At 43.3% G+C, this 19,928-nt stretch overlaps 1 protein-coding gene across 4 annotated transcripts in view; it reads right to left on the bottom strand.

Moving 5' to 3' along the window:
- The window catches only part of MOBP (myelin associated oligodendrocyte basic protein), a 42,926-nt gene that overhangs the window by 7,751 nt on the left and 15,247 nt on the right, over window positions 1-19,928 (bottom strand). Inside the window, exons 3-6 of one of the 4 annotated variants that reach the window (XM_004277852.3) lie at window positions 15,474-15,683; window positions 14,877-15,166; window positions 5,868-6,087; window positions 3,351-4,675 (exon numbers count right to left, since the gene is read on the bottom strand). In XM_004277852.3, the coding sequence (XP_004277900.1) occupies window positions 14,911-15,166; window positions 15,474-15,679 (462 nt within the window). In that variant the 5' untranslated portion in view covers window positions 15,680-15,683 and the 3' untranslated portion in view covers window positions 3,351-4,675; window positions 5,868-6,087; window positions 14,877-14,910. Of the gene's footprint in view, window positions 1-3,350; window positions 4,676-5,867; window positions 6,088-6,314; window positions 11,338-11,430; window positions 15,167-15,473; window positions 15,684-19,928 lie in introns of those variants that run through there. The other 3 variants (XM_049693622.1, XM_049693623.1, XM_049693624.1) reach the window with 3 other exon arrangements.

Here is a 19,928-nt window from a genome sequence, read left to right as displayed (position 1 = left end):
CAGCTGCAGAAGGGGATATTCACAGAGAGTTCAAGAAACAGAAGAGAAATTATAGTGAAGATAGATTATGTAAAGATCTGTTGGATCACCCTGTGGGGAAAAAAAGCCCAAGACACCAGGCTTTTTCTTTTTGATGCATCAAGATTTCTTCCTGGAGAGAAGAGAGATGCTGCCTTCCAGAGATAGAAATTGCAGATAGCAAATCCAAAGATTGGTGTACTTCAGAGATTTCAGAAATAAACCAAATCCAGGAAGATCACGAAGTAAATCCCATCAGTGAGAGGTCCTGGGAGACAGGCTGGCTCCCTGAGCACACTCCCTGGGAGTACTGGGGCCCTCGACCCCACTGTGCCCTTCACATCCTTCTTGCTATGGAAGAGGCATGCCTACAAGTGAATGCGTTGTGAATGGGCTGCCACCTGGGTAGAGGGACCTATGAGGTGTCAGGAAAACTTTACCCTCTGATCTGCAAACATGACTTGATGAAAAACTGCCAGAATGTCTACTGAATCCCACACCCTCTGAATGACAGACTACCCAACCTTCCTTGATGGTGGACACATCGAGATATCTCCACTTCACCATTCATCAAACAGACTTGCCTGGAGGTCAACACAGGGCTGTACATGGACCACCACCTGGACCAAAGGACTATTTTCAGGATCTGTTAAAATATCTGCCTCTAATATTGGCCTTGCTGTGGTTTCATTAACAAAGAATGGCCCTAAGAGCTCTTACTTTCTCCAGGGAGGGCTGACTTAGCTAATGGTGATGCCACTAACTTCCTATCTTTATCAGGAATATCTGTCATAAATATAAACCACTAACACTGCCATCAGCCATCTTCTCAAACATGGACCCACACATTCCCAACCTTTCTTCCTGGTGAGCTTACAGCTCCTTGCTAAAGAAAACTTTAGAAACATATATCCTCTTGCCCTAAGAAAGTACCTTCTTTCTTGACCCTAATGACTTGAGATTATCTACCTTTCTCCCTCTACAAAGTACATACAACTTTTGGGTTCTAGAGAGGAGCTTCTCCAGATATCACTACCTGCTCCCCCAGGCTTCCAGCCTCAGGTTATGAATGGACCCTTGGGATAGTTCAGGTGTTTCAAAATCCAATGTGAATGTTACTTTGGTAATTAGGTTAACGCTCTTAGAACTTAGTTTTGTTGTTAAGAGATCGTTTTGAACCAAATGACTCAAATCTGATAGGTATTTGATTTACTATAAAGTATGACCACCACTTGAGCTGATGTCTCTCACTTTCTCCATTCTCCTCAAACCTGCTTTATGTACTAACGTAGTTTATACAGTTAACGTAGCTTGCGCAACAGAGATGGGTTTTAATATAATATATGCTGAATATAACACTTTTTCATAAATTTGCTTAAAAGGAAAAGTGTAGGAATAACTATCATGACTGTTTGCTAATCTATGTTCTTTTGCTCATCCATACTTTGCATAAACCTTGATCAAAAGTCAAAACACTCAGCTTGGTGGTAGGTGAACTGTTGCCTAAGAGGAAATAAGTAGTCACTGAAATACTCATCAACTAAACCCAAACCTGCAATGTGATGCCAAAGAATACACTCTTCAAGAAATCACTTAGAAAATTACTAACATAAGTATTCTCTCCATGTTTGGGCATTCCCTGGTGGTCCAGTGGTTAGGACTTGGCGCTTTCACTGCCAGGGCATGGGTTCAATCCCCTGGTCAGGGAACTGAGATCCCATAAGCCACATGGCACACACACCCCAAAATTTTTGCTCTCAGCCGTGAAAGTGGATTTTGTTGGGCTCCTTTACCCCAGTGGGACCCTTTATATAAAATTAGAAGTCAACATAGACCCTGAAAGCTGCCTTAGTTGACATGGAGGTAGCCTGTCAGCTCCACATCCGTCTCATCTCATAAGGTGGCATCTCCGAGTGCCCCAGGGCTCCACCAAGCTCAGTTTGGCAACTTCTAGGTCACAACACAATAGCAATAACGTCAAGGTCATGGTTTCAATGGCCACGGAGGCCATAACCAACTTCTTCCATTTACAAACATAAAACACTATGTGGTATGAGATAGATAACAGTTGATACTCATTAGAAAGAAATTTTTATCAGTATTCTTAACCAGCATTCTTGCAAGTGTGTACCTGTGTTACAAATAAGAAGAGTGAGTATGCAAAATCCCTCCAAATTGCAAATATACACCCTACTATTGGGTCAACAGCATCATCTTTGTCTGTTAAAAACACTTCATTTTATTTCAGCAGAGATAGTAAGTACCTGTTAGTGATGTTATTAATGGGGCCGAGACATGTGCTATGGAGTCAGGCAGGACGCTCTCCTGGGAGAATGACTTTCCACATTTCTCTGGTGGTAGAACGAACAGCAGCCCAGATGGACGCTCAGCAAATTACTGTCTCACAGCACAGCCCCATCTCGCTGTGATCTGTCAGCATTTTTGCAGCTTCCCACAGAGAAAGCTTCCTCATGATTCTGTATTCCTTGGGAAGATTAGACTCTGCCTTTTTTTCCTCCAACTCTTACATCTTCCATCTGAGACTATGTGGGTCTCAGATTTAGATCTTAGATTTACATTTAAATGTGAAGTTGTAGGCAACGACTTAGTGGCACAATATTGCCTTGAGCCGTAAATTAATTAATTAATTAATTAATGAAAGTCATCTGGAGACAGGTTTTTTTAAGAAGATTTCAAAGACCTTTGATAAATTGGTTTCTTTATAACCCTCTCCACTGCCCTCATATCTCTGACCCCTGCCGCACCGCCGCCACTGCCACTCCCATTTATGAACAGGCCACTTCACCTCCTACTTCAAAAGAAAATCAAAGCCACAGGCAGGAACTGCCTCAGGCTCCTGCAAACCCACAAGAATCTGTGCTCTCCTTTCCTCCTTCCCTTTTTTCCAATGAGAAGGAACCCCTGTTCCATGCCTGATCTCCTTACCTGTGTCCCAGATCCCTCCCGCCAACCTCCTCAGTCCCTGACTCCATCAGTTATCTCCTCCTCCGCCTCTTACACCCACTCCACTGCCTCTTTCCCAGTAGCATTCAACAGGCCCAAGTGTCAACTGGGTTCACGGAGCATTCCAGCTATTGCCCCATCCTCTGCCTCCCTTCATGGTCGAGCTTAGTTGAGGGAGTTGCATCTACACGAATTCCTCTCCTCACCTCCCATTGACTCCCAGGGAGGATGCCCTACAAGGTCGCCCTTCAAGGTCGTCGCCCTACGAGATTCCTTGTTGCTAAACACAATAGACACCTTTGACTTCTCAAAAGTATCTAAACTTTTGGAAAATTATTCCTATTTAAAAAATAACAAACAAACATCCATTCAGTCAACAAGCATTTATTGAGTTCTGACTAGTGCTGGGAACTTAGAATGTGGCAGTAAACAGGTGTTGGCAACTGTGGAGTTTACATTAGGAGGAGATGGGGACCCAAGCCATAAACAATGAAACATATGAACAAGATAATTCCATAAGGTGATAAGTGCTAGAGTGATGGGATAGAGAGTAACTATGGAAACCACACTGAGTTCCAAAGGAAGCCTCTCTGAAATGATATTTGAGCTGAAGGCACGAGTACAAAGATCTTGGGCCAGAATGTCACAGGTAGAATAAACAGCAAGAACGGAGCCCTGAGGTTGGCACAAGCACTGAATAGATATGACAACATATCGTTTACATGTACAAAAGGAGAGACCAGAAAGAGGCAAGAGAGTGTGCTCTTGCCGGGTAGGGAAAGGGCTTCTGAGCCACAAGTGAAGTGGACCAAGTCTGGAAGAACAATGAGCTTTGTACCCTTTTGGGTTGGGGCCTGGCTCCACCTCCCCTCCACGGGCCTCCTGAGTAGAAGTGTTGGAGGAGTGGAGGAGGGTCTGTTGCCCGCCTCCTCCACCCTTCAAATCCAACTTTAGAAGCCAATAAGCAAATCAGCCAGCTTAAAACAAGCTGGAAGAGCTTCTGGAATGGACCCCGCTGGAGCCTGAAGAGAGACGGATCCCCTCACCCCTCTCCTTTGATCCCTCAACTCTGAGCTGGATAGGGAAAGTAGCCCAAGAGGGGCTCCTACGAGGCCACTGCTGGCTACACAGTGGAACCCAAAGTCAAGGTCAGCCCCTGAAGGGAGTGTGTTAGAGTTCAGTCTTCTCATGATCAGCTTCAGTGGTCAGGGTCCTGGACTTGGAGGGGCTCTCCAGTATTTGTGCCTGGGAGACAAAATGAGCCCAAAGATATTCTCCCAAAGCCAAGTTCCCAAACACACACACACACACACACACACACACACACACACGCACCCCAATCCACAGGAACACAGGTGATCTATGGGTCCTCTGTCTAACCTGGGGGCAATGACCCCCAGCATGTATGTGTGTATAGGGGGTGTGGTAGAACCAGAGTGGAGTGGAGGTTTAGTTCCTGTGACCCTGATCGAGAGCCCATACTCAAGATCAAAGTCCTTTTCCAGAGCCTGGGACTGTAGATAGTGGGAGCAAATCAAAAAGAAGAGATGAGGGCTTCCCTGGTGGCGCAGTGGTTAAGAGTCCGCCTGCCGATGCAGGGGATACGGGTTCGTGCCCCGGTCCGGGAAGATCCCACATGCTGCGGAGCGGCTGGGCCCGTGAGCCATGGCCGCTGAGCCTGCGCATCCAGAGCCTGTGCTCCGCAACGGGAGAGGCCACAGCAGTGAGAGGCCCGCGTACCGCAAAAAAAAAAAAAAAAAAAAAAAGAAGAGATGAGAAGTCAACCCCCAACCCTGGTCCATTATAATTGGCTTCAGACCCCACCACCACAGAATGTACTCAGACGCAGGGAGGGAAGTCTTGGACGGCTTAACTGGCCTAACTCGCTCCTTCCTTGACCTAGTTATCCTCTCCCCAAGGCCAAGTTCCTCTCCTAGTTTTCCTGATTCCTCTACAGTATGTAAAGGGGCTGAGCCAGGGAGAGTGGGGAGGGGGAGGGGAACCAGGCCTCAGCCCTTCTCAGGAATTTGGGGCTCTATGGCCTGTAAACAGCAACTCTCAGAGCAGCCCTCTGGTTCTCTGTAAGTGCTCTGGGGCCATTGCCTGTGTCTTGAGCTGGGGAGGGTGGGACACAGGGGCCATCTTTGCAGGCTTGTCTCCAGGAGCCCTCAGGAGAGTGGAAGTGGGCAGGGCATTGTGCGTGAGCCCAGATTACTCACCCAGGGTTACACATTTTGCAAAGCAATTAGTTCTGGAGTTGAGACTGTCCAGATGGGTTGGTAAGAGGGTTTGCTCTCACCAGGGTAAGGATCAGTTGGAGACACTCACAAATCCCTGTGTGAGGCTGGAGACAGGGGCCTGGGAGTGGGAGAGAGCTCCTTCCTCATGACTTTCCTCTCAGCTCCTGACACAGCACATCGACTGCCTCTGACATGTGGAGTTAGACAGCTCGTACCCTCCCTGGGAATCTCCTTGCATCTCTGGACCATTTGGTAGCCTAATATCGTATTACAAAAGAACTTGGATCTTCCCCAAAGCCAGCTGTGCCTCAGACTGTGAGCTAGTACAGAGGACTGATTAAGGAGGTCAAATGGAAACCAAAGGACACAGGGGGAGAGAGGAACCCAGGTAGAGGATTAATTACAAAGAAAGAGGTCAAAGGTTAAAAGTCAGACTAGGCAACAGGATGCGGGATGGAGGGGACTAGAGGTTGGAAGACAACACGTGGGCTGGCACTGGGGCCATCCTGAGCCAAAGATCCTGGAGGCCTGTGCACATCCTGGGGGAGAAAGGTCTATAGCTGAGACCAAAAGAGCTCTGGAGCCTGAGGGCTGCTGCTGGGACCCACCGCCTGAAGTATAACACACAGACGTGTCCCCTCTCACCTCCAGGCAGGCTGCCCGGTGGCCCCCGCGCCATGGGGACTATGGGCATCGGCTGTGGCTGCATCAGCAGGTGTGTGCCCCTGCATCATATTCAAAGCCAGATAACCTGTCCCGGGGCACGTGGGTTGAGAAGCAGTGAGTCCGGGAGCTGAGGCCGTCCATTCACTTGAAACTCCTCCATCACTTCTTCCGAGGGGTCGGCTTGGTCCTCTTTTTCAATCTGGTTTACAAAGAGAAACATAAAAATCCCCAGCGTTGCTAAGTGATGTGCTCTTTCTCCATGCTCAGTTAATAGAATTATAAATTTATAGACTACCTTTGCGGTTATTACTCTTCTGCTAAACTCAGCCTTAAAATCTCAATTCTGGAAACTTCTCAGTCCTGGAACTATCTGGCCAAAATAATATGATAATTTTTTTTTTTTCCGGCCTGAGCCTAGGAAAGATATTCTTTAAAATATCTTCTGTTTTTATGTACAGTAAATACTGCTTTTGTTTCCTTTTTGTCTTTCTTTCTTTCTTTTTTTTTTTTTTTTAAATATATTTTGGCTGCACCGCACAGCATATGGGATCTTAGTTCCCTGACCAGGGATCGAGTCCGTGCCCCCTGCTGTGGAAGCTCGAATCTTAACCACTGGACCACCAGGGAAGCCGCTGTAACTCCTTTTAATGATTCAAAAAGCCAATTTGGCGAGGACTTAATGTTGTTAAAATATTTTTCTAAAAAGAAAATGTTCTAAGTGAAATAGCAGTTTAAACCATATACAAAAACTAGACATACAGATCAGAAATGAAAAAATAAAACTGTCTCTATTTACAGACAACATGATTGTCAGTGTAGAAAATCCCAGAGTCTACCCCCAAAAAAAGCTAGAATAAGTGACTTTAGCAAGATCACAGGGTACATGATCAATGTTTTTATATATTGGCAGTGAACAACTGAAATTGAAAAAGTACTATTTTTAATAGTACCTAAAAGCATGAAATACTTAAGTATAAAGCAAACAAAATATGTATGTGATCTGTATGCTGAAAACTTCAAAACAAAAAGGACCTAAATGAATGGGGAGATATAGCATGTACAGTTCTCCCCATGCTGACTTATAAACTTGACATAATCCCATTCAATCCCACCAGGATATATTGTCGAAATTCACACACTGACACTAAAATTTCTATGGAAAAGTGGAGGAACTAGAATAGCCAAAGACAATTTCAAAAATAAAAAACTGTGTTGGAGAATTTACACTAAACTGATTTTAACACTTACTGTAAGGCTATAGTAATCAAGTTGATGAAAGAAAAGATATATAAATTAGTGAAACAGAATAGAAAGTCCAGAAATAAACTCACACATTATGGTCAACTGATTTTTGACAAAATTGCAAAAGTAATTCAGTGGAGAATCTTTTCAACAAGTTGTGCTGGAACTATTAGATATCCATATGCAAAAAAAAAAATGGAACCTCAATCCATATCTCACACCATTTACCAAAAAATTAACTCAAAATAGATAATAACATAAATGTGAAACTTAAAATTTTAAATTTCCAGGAGAAAATCTTTGTGATCTTGGGTTAGGCAAAGAACTCTTCCATACAATCCAAAAAGCACACATACAATACAAAAAACATGATATATAAAAGAAAAAATTGATAAATTGAACTTTGCCAAAGTTTAACACTTTGGTTCTTCACAAGACACTATTAAGAAAATGAGAAAGCAAACCACAGGCTGGGAGAAAATACTTGCAAAACATGTATTTGATAAAGGACTTATATCCAGATATATATTTTTAAACTCTCAAAACACAATAATAATTAAATAACCCACTTTTTTAAGTGGGCAAAAGATTGAGCACACACTTCACCAATAAATGTCTTTGGTGGATGATATATAAGCTCATTAAAAGAACATCATTAGTCAATAGAAAAAAACAAAATTAAAAATACAGTGAAGTACCACAACACACAATATTAGAATGGGTAAAATTTTTAAAGCTGACAGTACCAAATGCTGACAAGAATTCAGAGCATCCCACTTTGCTAGTAGGAATACAACCACTTTGCTAGTAGTGCAACCACTTTGGAAAACAACTTAGCAGTTTTATATTTATTTAAACATACACCTTCCATATGTCCCAGCAATACCAGTTCTAGTTATTTACTCAAAGAAAAGCAAACTTACACTCACATGAATGTTTACAGAAGCTTTATTCATAATTACCAAAAACTGGAAACAACCTAAATATCCTTCAACTCGTGAATGGAAAATTCTGATAGGTTCGTGCATACAGTGGAATACTACTCAGCAATAAAAGTGAAAGAACTACTGATTCATGCAACAACAACATGGTTCGATCTCAAATGCATTATGCTAAGTGAAAGAAGCCAGACTCAAAAGGGTACATACTGTATGATTCCATTTCTGTGACATTCTAGACAAGACAAAACTATAGGGACAGAAAACAGATCAGTGGTTGTCAGGAGCTTGGGGACTGACTTCAAAGGGGAAGTATGAGGGAAATTTGGAAGTTGATGAAAGTATTCTATATTTTGATTGCGGTGGTGGTTACATGACTCTGTGCATAGAACTGTTTGCTGAAAACGTTGAATTCTACTGCATGCATGTAAACCTGATATATGTATGCGTGCGTGTGTGTGTGTGTATGTGCCTTGTATATTACACAAACATACATGACACTTTTTGTGTCATGGTCTGTGGCTTTCTCCTTTATCCGAATGCAGGTAACTGAACTATGGCTTCCCAAAAGAAAACAGTGCTTAGTGATATAATCACCGTAATCCTGCTTTCCACCCAACTACTACTGCCCTGCTGTGTGTTTTTTCCCAGTAATGCTCAAAACTGCCTGGAAACAGACAGGGTGAAGGCAGATGGTTGGCTTCATACAAGGCTGGAGGTTTTCCCAAGAATATGAGATAGATATTCAAAGGGTAGGGGAATGTAAGGTATTTTTGAGAGAGATTAAAATGTTGGGCCATGGTTTCTAATTTGGAGAGGGAGGAAAGTGAAGAAAGAACGAGTCTGAATAGACATTTTTCCAAAGAAGACACATATGGTCAACTGGTACATGAAAAGATGCTCAACATCACTAATCATCAGGGAAATGCAAATCAAAACCACAATGAGATATCACCTCACACCTGTTAAAATGTCTATTATCAGAAAGACAAGAAATAGTAAGTGTTGGTGAGGATGTAGAGAAAAGAAAACCCTTGTGCTCTGTTGAGGGGAATGTAAATTGGTGCAGCCACTGTGAAAAACAGTATGGAGGTTCCTCAAAAAATTAAAAATAGAACTACCATACGGTCCAGCAATTCCACTCCTGTGTATTTATGCAAAGAAAATGAAAACATTAACTTTAAAAGATATATGCACCCTCATGTTCATTTCAGCATTATTTATAATAGCCAAGATATGGAAACAAGTGTCCATCAGTGGACAAGTGAATAAAGAAACTGTGAGAGATATATATATATATATATATATATATATATATATATATATATATATATATACACACACACACACACACACACATACAACGAACCATTATTCATCCATAAAAAAGAATGGAACCTTGCCATCTGCAACAACATGGATGGACCTCGAGGGCATTGTGCTAAGTAACATAAGCCAGGGAAAGATAAACACCATAGGATCTCTTCTATATCTGGAATCTAAATAAACAAACAAATGAAAAACAAGCTCATAGATACAAAGAACAGAGGCAGGGGTGCAGGGGGAGAGAAATTGGTAAACTGTTTCGATTTGCTTTTTTACTTTAAATAAATTGAATAATTCATAAGGAAATAATTTAAATTAATAAATAAATGATGATAACTTGAAACATTTTTTAAATCAAACTACCAGGGAAGAAAAAAGGAATCTGATGGATGGAGAAGGAAAAGCCAGGGCTCAGAGTACCAGAAGCACCTGGTAAAGTTTAAGAACAGTTGCTGTGGGCACACTTAACAAAGCAAGCTGGAAGAAAAGCAGACGGTTGATGTGGAGTTGGATGATTCCACTGGTGATTTCAGAGACGGCAATTTGTTTCCCTCATTGGAGAATAAACTTAGAAAGAACAGATGGTTCATATGCAGCTCCATCAGGCAGAGCTCAGCAAGGCTTCAGCGCAGCCTCACGGCCTGTTCTAAACCTACCCTAACCTTCTCAGACCTCCAGCTCTTTCATCCTCGGGGTATGACTTGCCTTCATCCTTTTTTAAATGTTTTCAAATTTTTTATTATTTATGGATTTTTTTGGCTGCGAGGCATGTGGGATCTTAGTTCCCCAACCAGGGATTGAACCCACACCCCCTGCACTGGAAGCACAGAGTCTTAACCACTGGACTGCCAGGGAAGTCCCCTTAACGACCATTTAATGGGTCTCTATTTTGCAAAACCAAACGGCTTTTCCTGTTCCCATCAGTGGCCTGTCCCTCCACACGTACTATGAAGGAACCTTACTTCTCTCACTCTATCCACGATCTCCATCCCCTCTCCTTTGTTTCCAATCTCACCCTCACTTCTGCACCCTTTCCCATCAGCTCTTAATGTACTTTAAGTTACGGTAAAAAAACAAAAAAAATTCTAGAAAGTAGAATTGGCAGGCATGTGTGTATCTCAAGAGGTTGGAAGTCAGGGTGGGGCTTAGGTTTCCAGTAGGGCTGATTAGAGGGGCTGTGGTGTTATTTGCTGAGGTTGTTGATAAGAGGAAGAGCGAGTGTTCATGGGAAAGAAGTCAAGTGGAGATGAGTTGAGTTTGATAACATCCACGTTGATCTGCTGGGCAATCAAGCCCATATATGAGTTTAATGCCAGGGCTGGAATAAGGTTTAAAAGTCATCACCATGCCGGTCACGTTTAAACCCATAAGAAAAGTCTACAAATAACAAATGCTGGAGAGGATGTGGAGAAAAGGGAACACTCCTACACTGTTGGTGAGAATGTTAAGTTGGTACAGCCACTATGGAAAACAGTATGGAGGTTCCTCAGAAAACTAAAAATAGAATTACCATATGATCCAGCAATCCCACCCCTGGGAATATACCTGGACAAAATTATACTTCATCAAGATACCTGCACCCCTATGTTCATAGCAGCACTGTTCACAATAGCCAAAGCATGGAAACAACCTAATGCCCATCGACAGATGAATGGATAAAGAAGATGTGGTGCATATATACAATGGAATACTACTCAGCCATAAAAAAAGAATGAAATAATGCCATTTGCAGCAACATGGATGCAACTAGAGAGTATCATACTAAGTGAAGTAAGTCAGAAAGGGAGATACAAATATCATATGATATCACTTAATGTGGCATCTAAAATACGGCACAAATGAACCTATCTACGAAACATAAACAGACTTATAGACATAGAGAATAGACTTGTGATTGCCAAGGCGGAGGGGGGAAGGGAGAGGGAGGGACTGGGAGTTGCAAACTATTACATTTAGAATGGATAAACAACAAGATCCTATTACATTTAGATGCAAACTATTACATTTAGAATGGATAAACAACAAGATCCTATTACATTTAGATGCAAACTATTACATTTAGAATGGATAAACAACAAGATCCTACTGTATAGCACAGGGAACTATACTGAATATCCTGTTATAAACCATAATGGAAAAGAATATTAAAAATGTGTATATATATTTACAACTGAAAAAAACCCATAAAACCATAAGAGACTCTGTAATGGCCTATATGGGAAAAGAATCTAAAAAAGAGGGGATATATGTATATGTATAACTGATTCACTTTGCTGTACAGCAGAAACAAACGCAACATTGTAAATCAAGTATACTCTAATAAAAATTTTAAAAATAAATAATTAAAAAAAAAAAAAAACAGAAGGCAAAATCAAGGAGAGGGCTCAGAATAAAACCCTAGAGGATCCCAAGGTGAAGTGTTGCCAGAAAAGGAAGGACTCATAAAGAAGACCAAGGTGGAAAAATCAAGGGAAGTGGAAGGGCTAGTTTACCCAATCCTGCACAAAGGAAGAGAGTTCTCTCTGGTTTTCTGGGAGGTGAAAATGCAGAATGTACCTCTTGGCATCAGGAAGACAAAAGGAGGACAAGTCACCTCATAGAAAGTGTCTGGAATAAGTTTGGGTGTGCAGACCTGAAAAGCAGGCAGACTACCTCTATCTAAGAGCCTGAAACTTAGCAGCTGGCCCCGGAGCCTGGGTCTGTTAGTGCATACTCTCGGACCCCTCACAGTAATTGCTCATGGGTTGGCGCTCTTCTGAAGTAAATCCTAGCTTGTCAAGTATGTAAATGTTTATAATTGCATTTTCCTTTGGCAGTCCTGGTCATTGCGAACAAACCGAAAACTATATACAGGTGCGACCACTGACTGTGGGCTAACTCCCGAGCTCAGGGTTGTTACTCAGGGGAACAGCAGCATCGCTGAGAGATGGGCCTCTCATAAATACCATCTGAGCAGCGGGACCAGGGGCATACATCATCCCCCCTGATTGCCCAGAGTTTGGTGCAGTGCTGTACACGTGGTCTCGATGACCAGGCTTGAAAATACATGTGGAAATAGATTGGTCCTCCAGGCTTCTTGTGTGCAGGCTCAGTTTGTACAAGACGATGCTGTGAAAGAACACATCAGAGGCACACACAGTACTGCTCACATATGTGTGACTGGCCCCAAATTAGTCACTCAAAGCCGCAGCCACAGAAGTTTTCAGAAAACCACAGATCTTAGCTCCTGAAAGCAGAGCACCAAGGAGCCAGAAGAGTCTCAGCTCCGGAAACACGTCTTAACCCTAAAGGCCAGGATGACCTGTGAAATACTAAAACCTTGAAGAACTGAGAGTAAAACAAACTAAAAGGGAGATGCCATGGTTTCTTTCCATCAAATATGAGAATGCTGGCATGTTCAATCAGGATGCAAGGAATCATACCTATTGGATCCTAAGATTTAAATATTCACTGGTTTTTGAAAAGATGTATCCAAGGGAATTACTAAGGACACAAAAGTCCTTTGTCAAAATTGTTTGACCTCAAAGGGTCAGACCTCAAGAATGGCACCATTTCAGAAAGCAAGCCTGCTTCAGGAAAACTTTTTTGACCCTTTCTTCACATGTAATTTAGTAGCTCTGCTTGAGAGTGAATTTTTTCCCATTAATCTTCCTCCCACCCCTTTGATTTAGGACAGTCACTTAGTGTCAATAGAGTATGTATGCATAGCGCATACAGCATGGCGAAGCAATGTCTCTAATGCATTACCTTAGGACCTTGGGGAACCTGAGAAGGGAGAATGAGTATCGTAGGAAGGGCTCAGATGGTGCATCTGTGATGTCGTGGGACATTATGAATGGAGCCTGTCAGGTCCCTTGGTCCCAGGGAAGGGACGACAGCTGAGGAGGCAGTGACAGACTATAGAGGTGTCTTCCCGGATACCCACCGAGGATGGTTAACTGAGGGAGTCAAAATACCCCAACACTAAAATATCTCTTGAGTTTAAGTGAATTCAGCAAGGCTGAATCCAGACAAATCTGTGGCTCAGATGAAATTGGCTTTCATTGTCTTCCATCTCCTTTCCATGTCCTGGTTCATTCAACTCCCGGCCACCCAAACAGCCATCACATAGCTCACTGGAGATTGTGGGCTTGAAGCCACCACCATAGATGTCATGCCTCATATACAATTAATTTCCTCTGCTCTGTACATTTCCTAACCACTTCCATATTTCAAAGCTTACCTGTCCTAGGACCTTATTACTCAGGCCCCTCAGGAAGGCATAAATTAACAACCAGGTAACTTGACGCACAACTTCCTATTACGGTTTTAGTGACTTACCAGTCACTCACCAGTCGGTTACTTCCTTCCCAAATTAACCTCACCTGATCTACACTGGGGGTGGGTTGGTTGCCTGTTGACAGTGCAGATCCCTAGAACCTCACAAGTGACCCAAGGAATTAGCTTCTCTGGGAGCATTTTAACATGCTCCCCAGTTGATTCTTCTACATACTAAATCTGTAAACATCATGAGACATGCATGCACTATTATGTGCTATGCAGGTTCTGAGCATCAGAGTATTTATGAGAATCCCAAATACAGTTTATATCCATTGTTAACTTATAAAACAGGTTCATTTTCAAATACTAAAAGGACTAAAGAGTTGGCCTGCCGTGCGTGTGGACAGAGAGTATAAGGGAAGTCTCTGTACCTTCTGCTCAACTATGATATGAACCTAAAACTGCTCTGAAAAGTAAAGTCTATTAAAAAAAACAAAAAAAAACGGGCTGACCTTCCCAAGAGGGAGCTGATGAACATATGCTCTTTGGCTCACTTATTCTCTCTACAGGCATCATCCCCTTTTATCCTCTACTTATTCTAACCTAACTTCTTCGAAGCCCCAGACAGGCAGAGCCATTCTCCAGGCTTCCATAGCCCAATGCACGTACTGATTATGAGAGTATTAGAGCATTTAACCCTACACTGTGACTAACTATTCTCTTGTTTGGTTCTGGCTTGTTCTGGCCGCGTTCCCATCCCCCAGCATAGTATGTGGAACTCTATACATGTGCAATCAAGATTGTTGAATGAATGAATGAATGATCTTGCCACTGAAGTTAACATCAGATGAAGTGTGTTGGGAGGAGGGATGGATGAACTGGCTGAACCTCTCCTTTTGCACATTCACAGATACCCCTTAGAGCCACCATTCCTTCTCTCTCTGAGGGACAGGAATCGAGGACCTCAATTATTCAATCTGTTACTGTGGTCCATAGTCTGAATTTATAAATTAATCACTTCCAGTCCTACTAGACAAAGGAAGCAACTGGTGCTGCCATCTGAAGTATTGTACCAACAGTGGCTATGTGGAAAACAGAAGCCACACTAGGTGTTTCAAACAAGGGGATTTAATGCAGGGAACTGATTACACAGGTTTGGTAAGGCTGAAGGAGGGCCACTGAGATAACCTATTGTTAGTAAACACAGGAAGCAGCTACTAACCTTAGGGCTGGGGAGCAAAAGGGAAGAGATGGTGTTACCAGAACCTAGAGGCTTTGTTGGGGGACCCCCCACGGCTGGTGCCTGGCCCTTTCTGGGGGCTGCTGCGCGGCTGCTGCTTGGCCTTCTGAGGGGAACGCTGCTTGGCTGGTGGAGGTCGGACTTCTGGGCGGGGGCGTGGCTGACGTTCGGACCTCGGAGGGGACCGTGGCTTGGCTGGTGCTCTGACCACCGCGGGGGGTGCAGCTGGCTGGCGCTTGGGCCTCTGAGGGGACGTTGCGCGGCGGCTGGTGCTGAGAGGGCCAAAAGAAGCTGGAGGCTGGAGCAATGGCTCTCCTCTGTTGCTTTAAGGGATGCTGACAGGAGCTGGAAATAGGAAGGCAGCCCTGCTCCTCCCCCCGCCCCACCTTCCAGTCTCCCTCCAGTACCTTCCAATGCCTGAGCCTAACGGGGGAGCCGACTGTCAGGGGATTGGGGGAAGCGCAGTTTGCAGAGCCTCAGCCCCAGCATCGCAGAGTAGAGCAGGAAGGGGGAACTCAGAGCTGAGAGACAGAGGCCAACGCCCAGCCCAGGCGCCAGGTGGCAGCGCAGACCACTCACCTGGTCTTCTGGCAGGCACAGCAGATCCAGTCCTCCTCTTTCTTCTGGTAGAAGCAGCCACTTTTACAGATGCTATACTTGCGGTCCACAATCTCGCGTTTGGAGTTGAGGAAGGTGAACGGCGGGCAGCAATGTATGCTGAAGTGCTCCGAGAACTTCTGGTTCTTGGAGAGTCTGGGGCCCTCCTTAACCACTTTCTGACTCATCTCACTGGAAATCAGTGATGCGGGGGGAGGTGGGGAGACATAAAACAGCACATTCATGTGAGGGAGCTTTCTACTCAAGGAACCCACTCCCTGCTACTCCCATGGTCCAAGTTAACATTCAGGGCTATCCTCCATCCTGAATCTGGAAGGTCAATTTCCTGCCCAGCTCTATGGAAATGAACTCAATTAGGAGTTTGTTCTTTTTTTAAAATTTACATACAATTTTTAAAGGTTACACTCCATTTACAGTTATTACAAAATATTGGCTATGTTCCCCGTGTTGTACAAATACATCCCTATAGCCTATCTTACACCTAAGAGTTTGTACCTAGGCAATATAAGGGAAGAGTTTGTTAATTTTTATTTTTAAATCATATTTTCTGAAAATGGACTCTTTTTTCCCTTATTTATTAGCCACCCACTTAGGACAGGAAAAAATATTACAAAGCCAAGCACATCTATGGCAAAATAATATTCTAGATTTAGGAATGGCCGTTTCTCTAAAAAACCAAGAAAGCTTTGTTATTGAAAGCATAATCTCTATTCATACAATGAAATACTACACCAGAATGAGAAAGAACAGACTGTAAGACACAGGTCAACATGTTTGAATCTCACAAACACAATGTCGAACAAAAGAAGCCAAACACAAAGGAATACACGCTATATGATTCAATTTATATGAGGTTCAAAAACAGGCAAAACTAGTCTAGTACATGGTGCTAGAAATCAGAACATAGTTGTATTTGGAAGAGGTGGGGTCTGACTAAGAAGAGGCAGGAGGGAGCCTGCTGGGGGCGGAAAATGTTCTGGATCTTGATCTGGGAGATGACTACACAGGTGTATACATATGTAAAAATTCAGTGAGCTCTACACTTAATTTTTGTGCATTTTACTGTTTACCTCAGTTAAAAAGGAAAAGTAAGAGGAGGAAGAGGAGAGACTAGAGAGTTTTGATTCTTGAAATATTCTGAAAGGGGGATAAAAACTTAATTACTACAACATCCTTTGTGGAAACGTGACACATGCCGAGATAGTCCTACCTAACACTCCAAAACACTGAAGCACACAGGGTACTTAAATGACTATTAACCAACAAGAGTCTATAAATATACACAGGTAATGTGCATATACCGGCCACTGAGAATGTCCCCCCCTCAACAAACTCAAGGTCAAGTTGTACACACAGACGTGCAGTATATAATTACAAGACACAGTGACATCGACCAACAGAAGTATGTACAAAGATAAAGGAAACCATGAAAAGGGGATGGATTCTTTGAAGACAGAGAAGATGATCTGGGTTTGAAGGATGAATACATTAAAAACAACTAAGTTACTCTGAGGGGATATTTTGATTTTTTGTTGGTTGGTTGGTTTCTATTGTTTTTTATTGAAGTATAGTTGATTTATAATGTTGTATAACTTTTTTGTTTTTTGATAGGGTTGTCTTCTGCTACAGATAGAAGTGAGGGCTGAGGAGCAAGTTGAGTGTAGTTATGAGAAGAAAATACAACCTTTTGCACCTCAGTCTGTAGAGTCCATATTATGTGTTACACCTGTTATGTTGCAAATGCTGTTTCCCAATGTTTCACCTGCTTTTATCATGCAAAAAATTAATTTTTATGTAATTAAGTTTCCTAGTTCTTACTCAGGGTTTTATATTTGAGTTCAGAAAGTCCTCCCTACTTCAGAAGCTCTTAATCATACTCATAAATATCCCATTTTGAAAGAGAATCCTCTCTGAATCTCACTTTCATGTCTCTTTTCCTCTCTATAACTCCTCACTTTTATAGGCAATGTTCTTGAGAAGTTATCAACACTCTCTTTCTCCATTTCTACGTCTCCTCCCCCTCAGTGCACTCCAATCTGGCTTCTGTTCCTACCTCCCAAAGACACGTGTTTCTCATAAAGACCTCCATGCTGCCAGACCAGCGTCTTCTTGCTCGATCTCTCCATGTAAATGCTTCCCTGTCCTGTCACTCCATGTTCTCCTAGATTCCCTCCTCCATCTCTAGCCCTTCTGTCTCAGTTTCTCGTATAGGCTCATCTGCTTTATCCAAAACTTTTAATGTTAGAGTTCTTCAAGGTACAATAAATACTAAATTATTAATAGGGTTACCTTCAAGCATCCACTTCAGCATTTATGATATGTTAGGTTGTGCCAGACACAGTGCTCAGGCTCTGTAGGGGATGCAAAGCTGAATCATGTTTAGTCCCATCCTCAAGAAAAGTATCCACCAGCTGGGAAGATGGGCAAGGATGCCCATGGTGTACTCATGGCCACAAAACCTACCTATTGACCCCAAACACGTACAAGTCTCTGAGGAGACTGAGGGGATGGATCAGCCAAACACCCTGCTGACATCTTGTAGATGGAGGAATGTTGCATAAATGTTAGTAAGTGCAATACAAGGAAGGGATGCTGTGGAACATGAGAATGTGCTGAGACAATGGCACAGAGAGTCCACAAGAGCGGGGCCATACGTTGGGCTGGGGAAGCAGGTAAAACGTGGGTAGAAACATCTGGCCCTGAGATTTGGACAGCAGAGATAAGGGTTTGTGGAGGACTGGGAACAGTTGATTCCTAAGCAAAGATACAGAAGGGTGAATTGCAGTCCAGCTGAGAGCCCACCCGGTCTTCAGGGCAGTGTGGGAGAGGTGACAGTGCCAGGACACAGGTGATGAGGTAACACAGGAGCTACCCATCACTGCGAAGGATCTAGCCCTTGTGACTGGGAGTGTGGTCATGCCATCAGCTGATCAGGAGTCTGAATAGATGAGAGGGAGGGAGATCATCTCATTGGTCTGGGATATCATGAATTTAAGGCGCTCATGACATCCATGTGGAAATGGGCATCCGAAACTCAGGAGCTAGAGCTGTCGGCTCGAGGGTCCTTCACCTCATGGAAGAGGCACAACCTTGGGAGTGGATGTACTGGGTGTGAGCTGAGCGAGGAGCCAGGCCAGGGAAGGCTCCCAGGAGGAGTAGTGGGCCTACCTTCAAGCTCCAGGAAGAAGAGCTAGGGAAGAAGGAGCAGCAGGGGCAGCCAGGGAGGTGGGAGGAGTAGCAGACTCTTAGAAGAGAAATCTGCAAATTTGCAGGAGGAGGAGATGGTCAGCAGTATATATATATAAAAAAAAAACCAAACAAATAAAAAAACGCTTTGCACAAACAAGCATTTTTAGACCAATGAGAAACTAAAATTGATTTTTAGGATCTGATTCATTGCAATTACGACCCTAAAGATCTGCTGAAGCCCTACCAAACCCTGCACATGTGGCAAAGTCCAGCTCAAGTTTCTGCTCCCGTGGGAAATAATGAAATGAAACACTCCAGGACTAAACAGCAGGAGTCATTTCTTTAGGCTCCCGGCACATGGAGATGATGTTACTCAGTTTCACAGGCAACTCAGACATCCCTAATTCCTCCAGCCTTCTGGGGTCATCTTTCCCCAGATTGTTCAGGCACTCATCACAAATAACAGAAAATCTAGCACTTGCCCCAAATTTTTATGAATGACCGGCATGGGGTAAGAGGGAGATTTTAAGTCTCCTGTGACTCTAAATTTCTGCTCTGACTGAATTCTCAATTCCCACCCACCTGACAAGATGCCTGGGCCCACTCTATGCCTATCTAGACCCCCTCCCAGCCATCTCTTCCCCAGCACGTCAGGGGAAAGTTCTCAAAGTATTCCCTGGCAACTCTCCTTACTCTCCGCCTTCGCCCACCGTGTCCAGCAGGGAGCAGCCTAACCGCTTGTTACTCATCACATGTGTTCCTAATGGAAAAGCGGTTCTCTGCCCTGGACCCCTGACATTCTTCTAGATTAACCAACTGAAAATTCACCCAGCTTTAACATAGCATTTCCCCCCTTCCTTTAGTAAAATGTTAACAGTCAGTGGAAAGGCTCTGGCTACTATTGCCTGTGGTAGCAGAAGTACCGCGTTTAGTCTGGGGTACATTGTAATTGGTTATATATACTCCCCTCCAACTCTGCCCCACACCATGCCCCAGTTTAGAAATGCTAAGGTCCACATGCTGAGCCATAGCAACATACACACGAGCCATCCTTTCCCACCATACCAGGCTTCCTAGTAAATTAGTTGTAACTACAGGCAAATAACTAACGGCAGAAGAAATAATTCACATTTCCTGATGCCCTATTATATGGTGGTTCTTTTATATACTTTACCTCATTTTTCTAATATGGCATTATCATCAACAAACTTAAGATGAGATAAGTAA

The sequence above is a fragment of the Orcinus orca genome, chromosome 10 (assembly GCF_937001465.1).
Source record: "Orcinus orca chromosome 10, mOrcOrc1.1, whole genome shotgun sequence".
Classification (NCBI taxonomy): domain Eukaryota; kingdom Metazoa; phylum Chordata; class Mammalia; order Artiodactyla; family Delphinidae; genus Orcinus; species Orcinus orca.
This window is presented reverse-complemented; position numbering and strand designations above follow the sequence as displayed.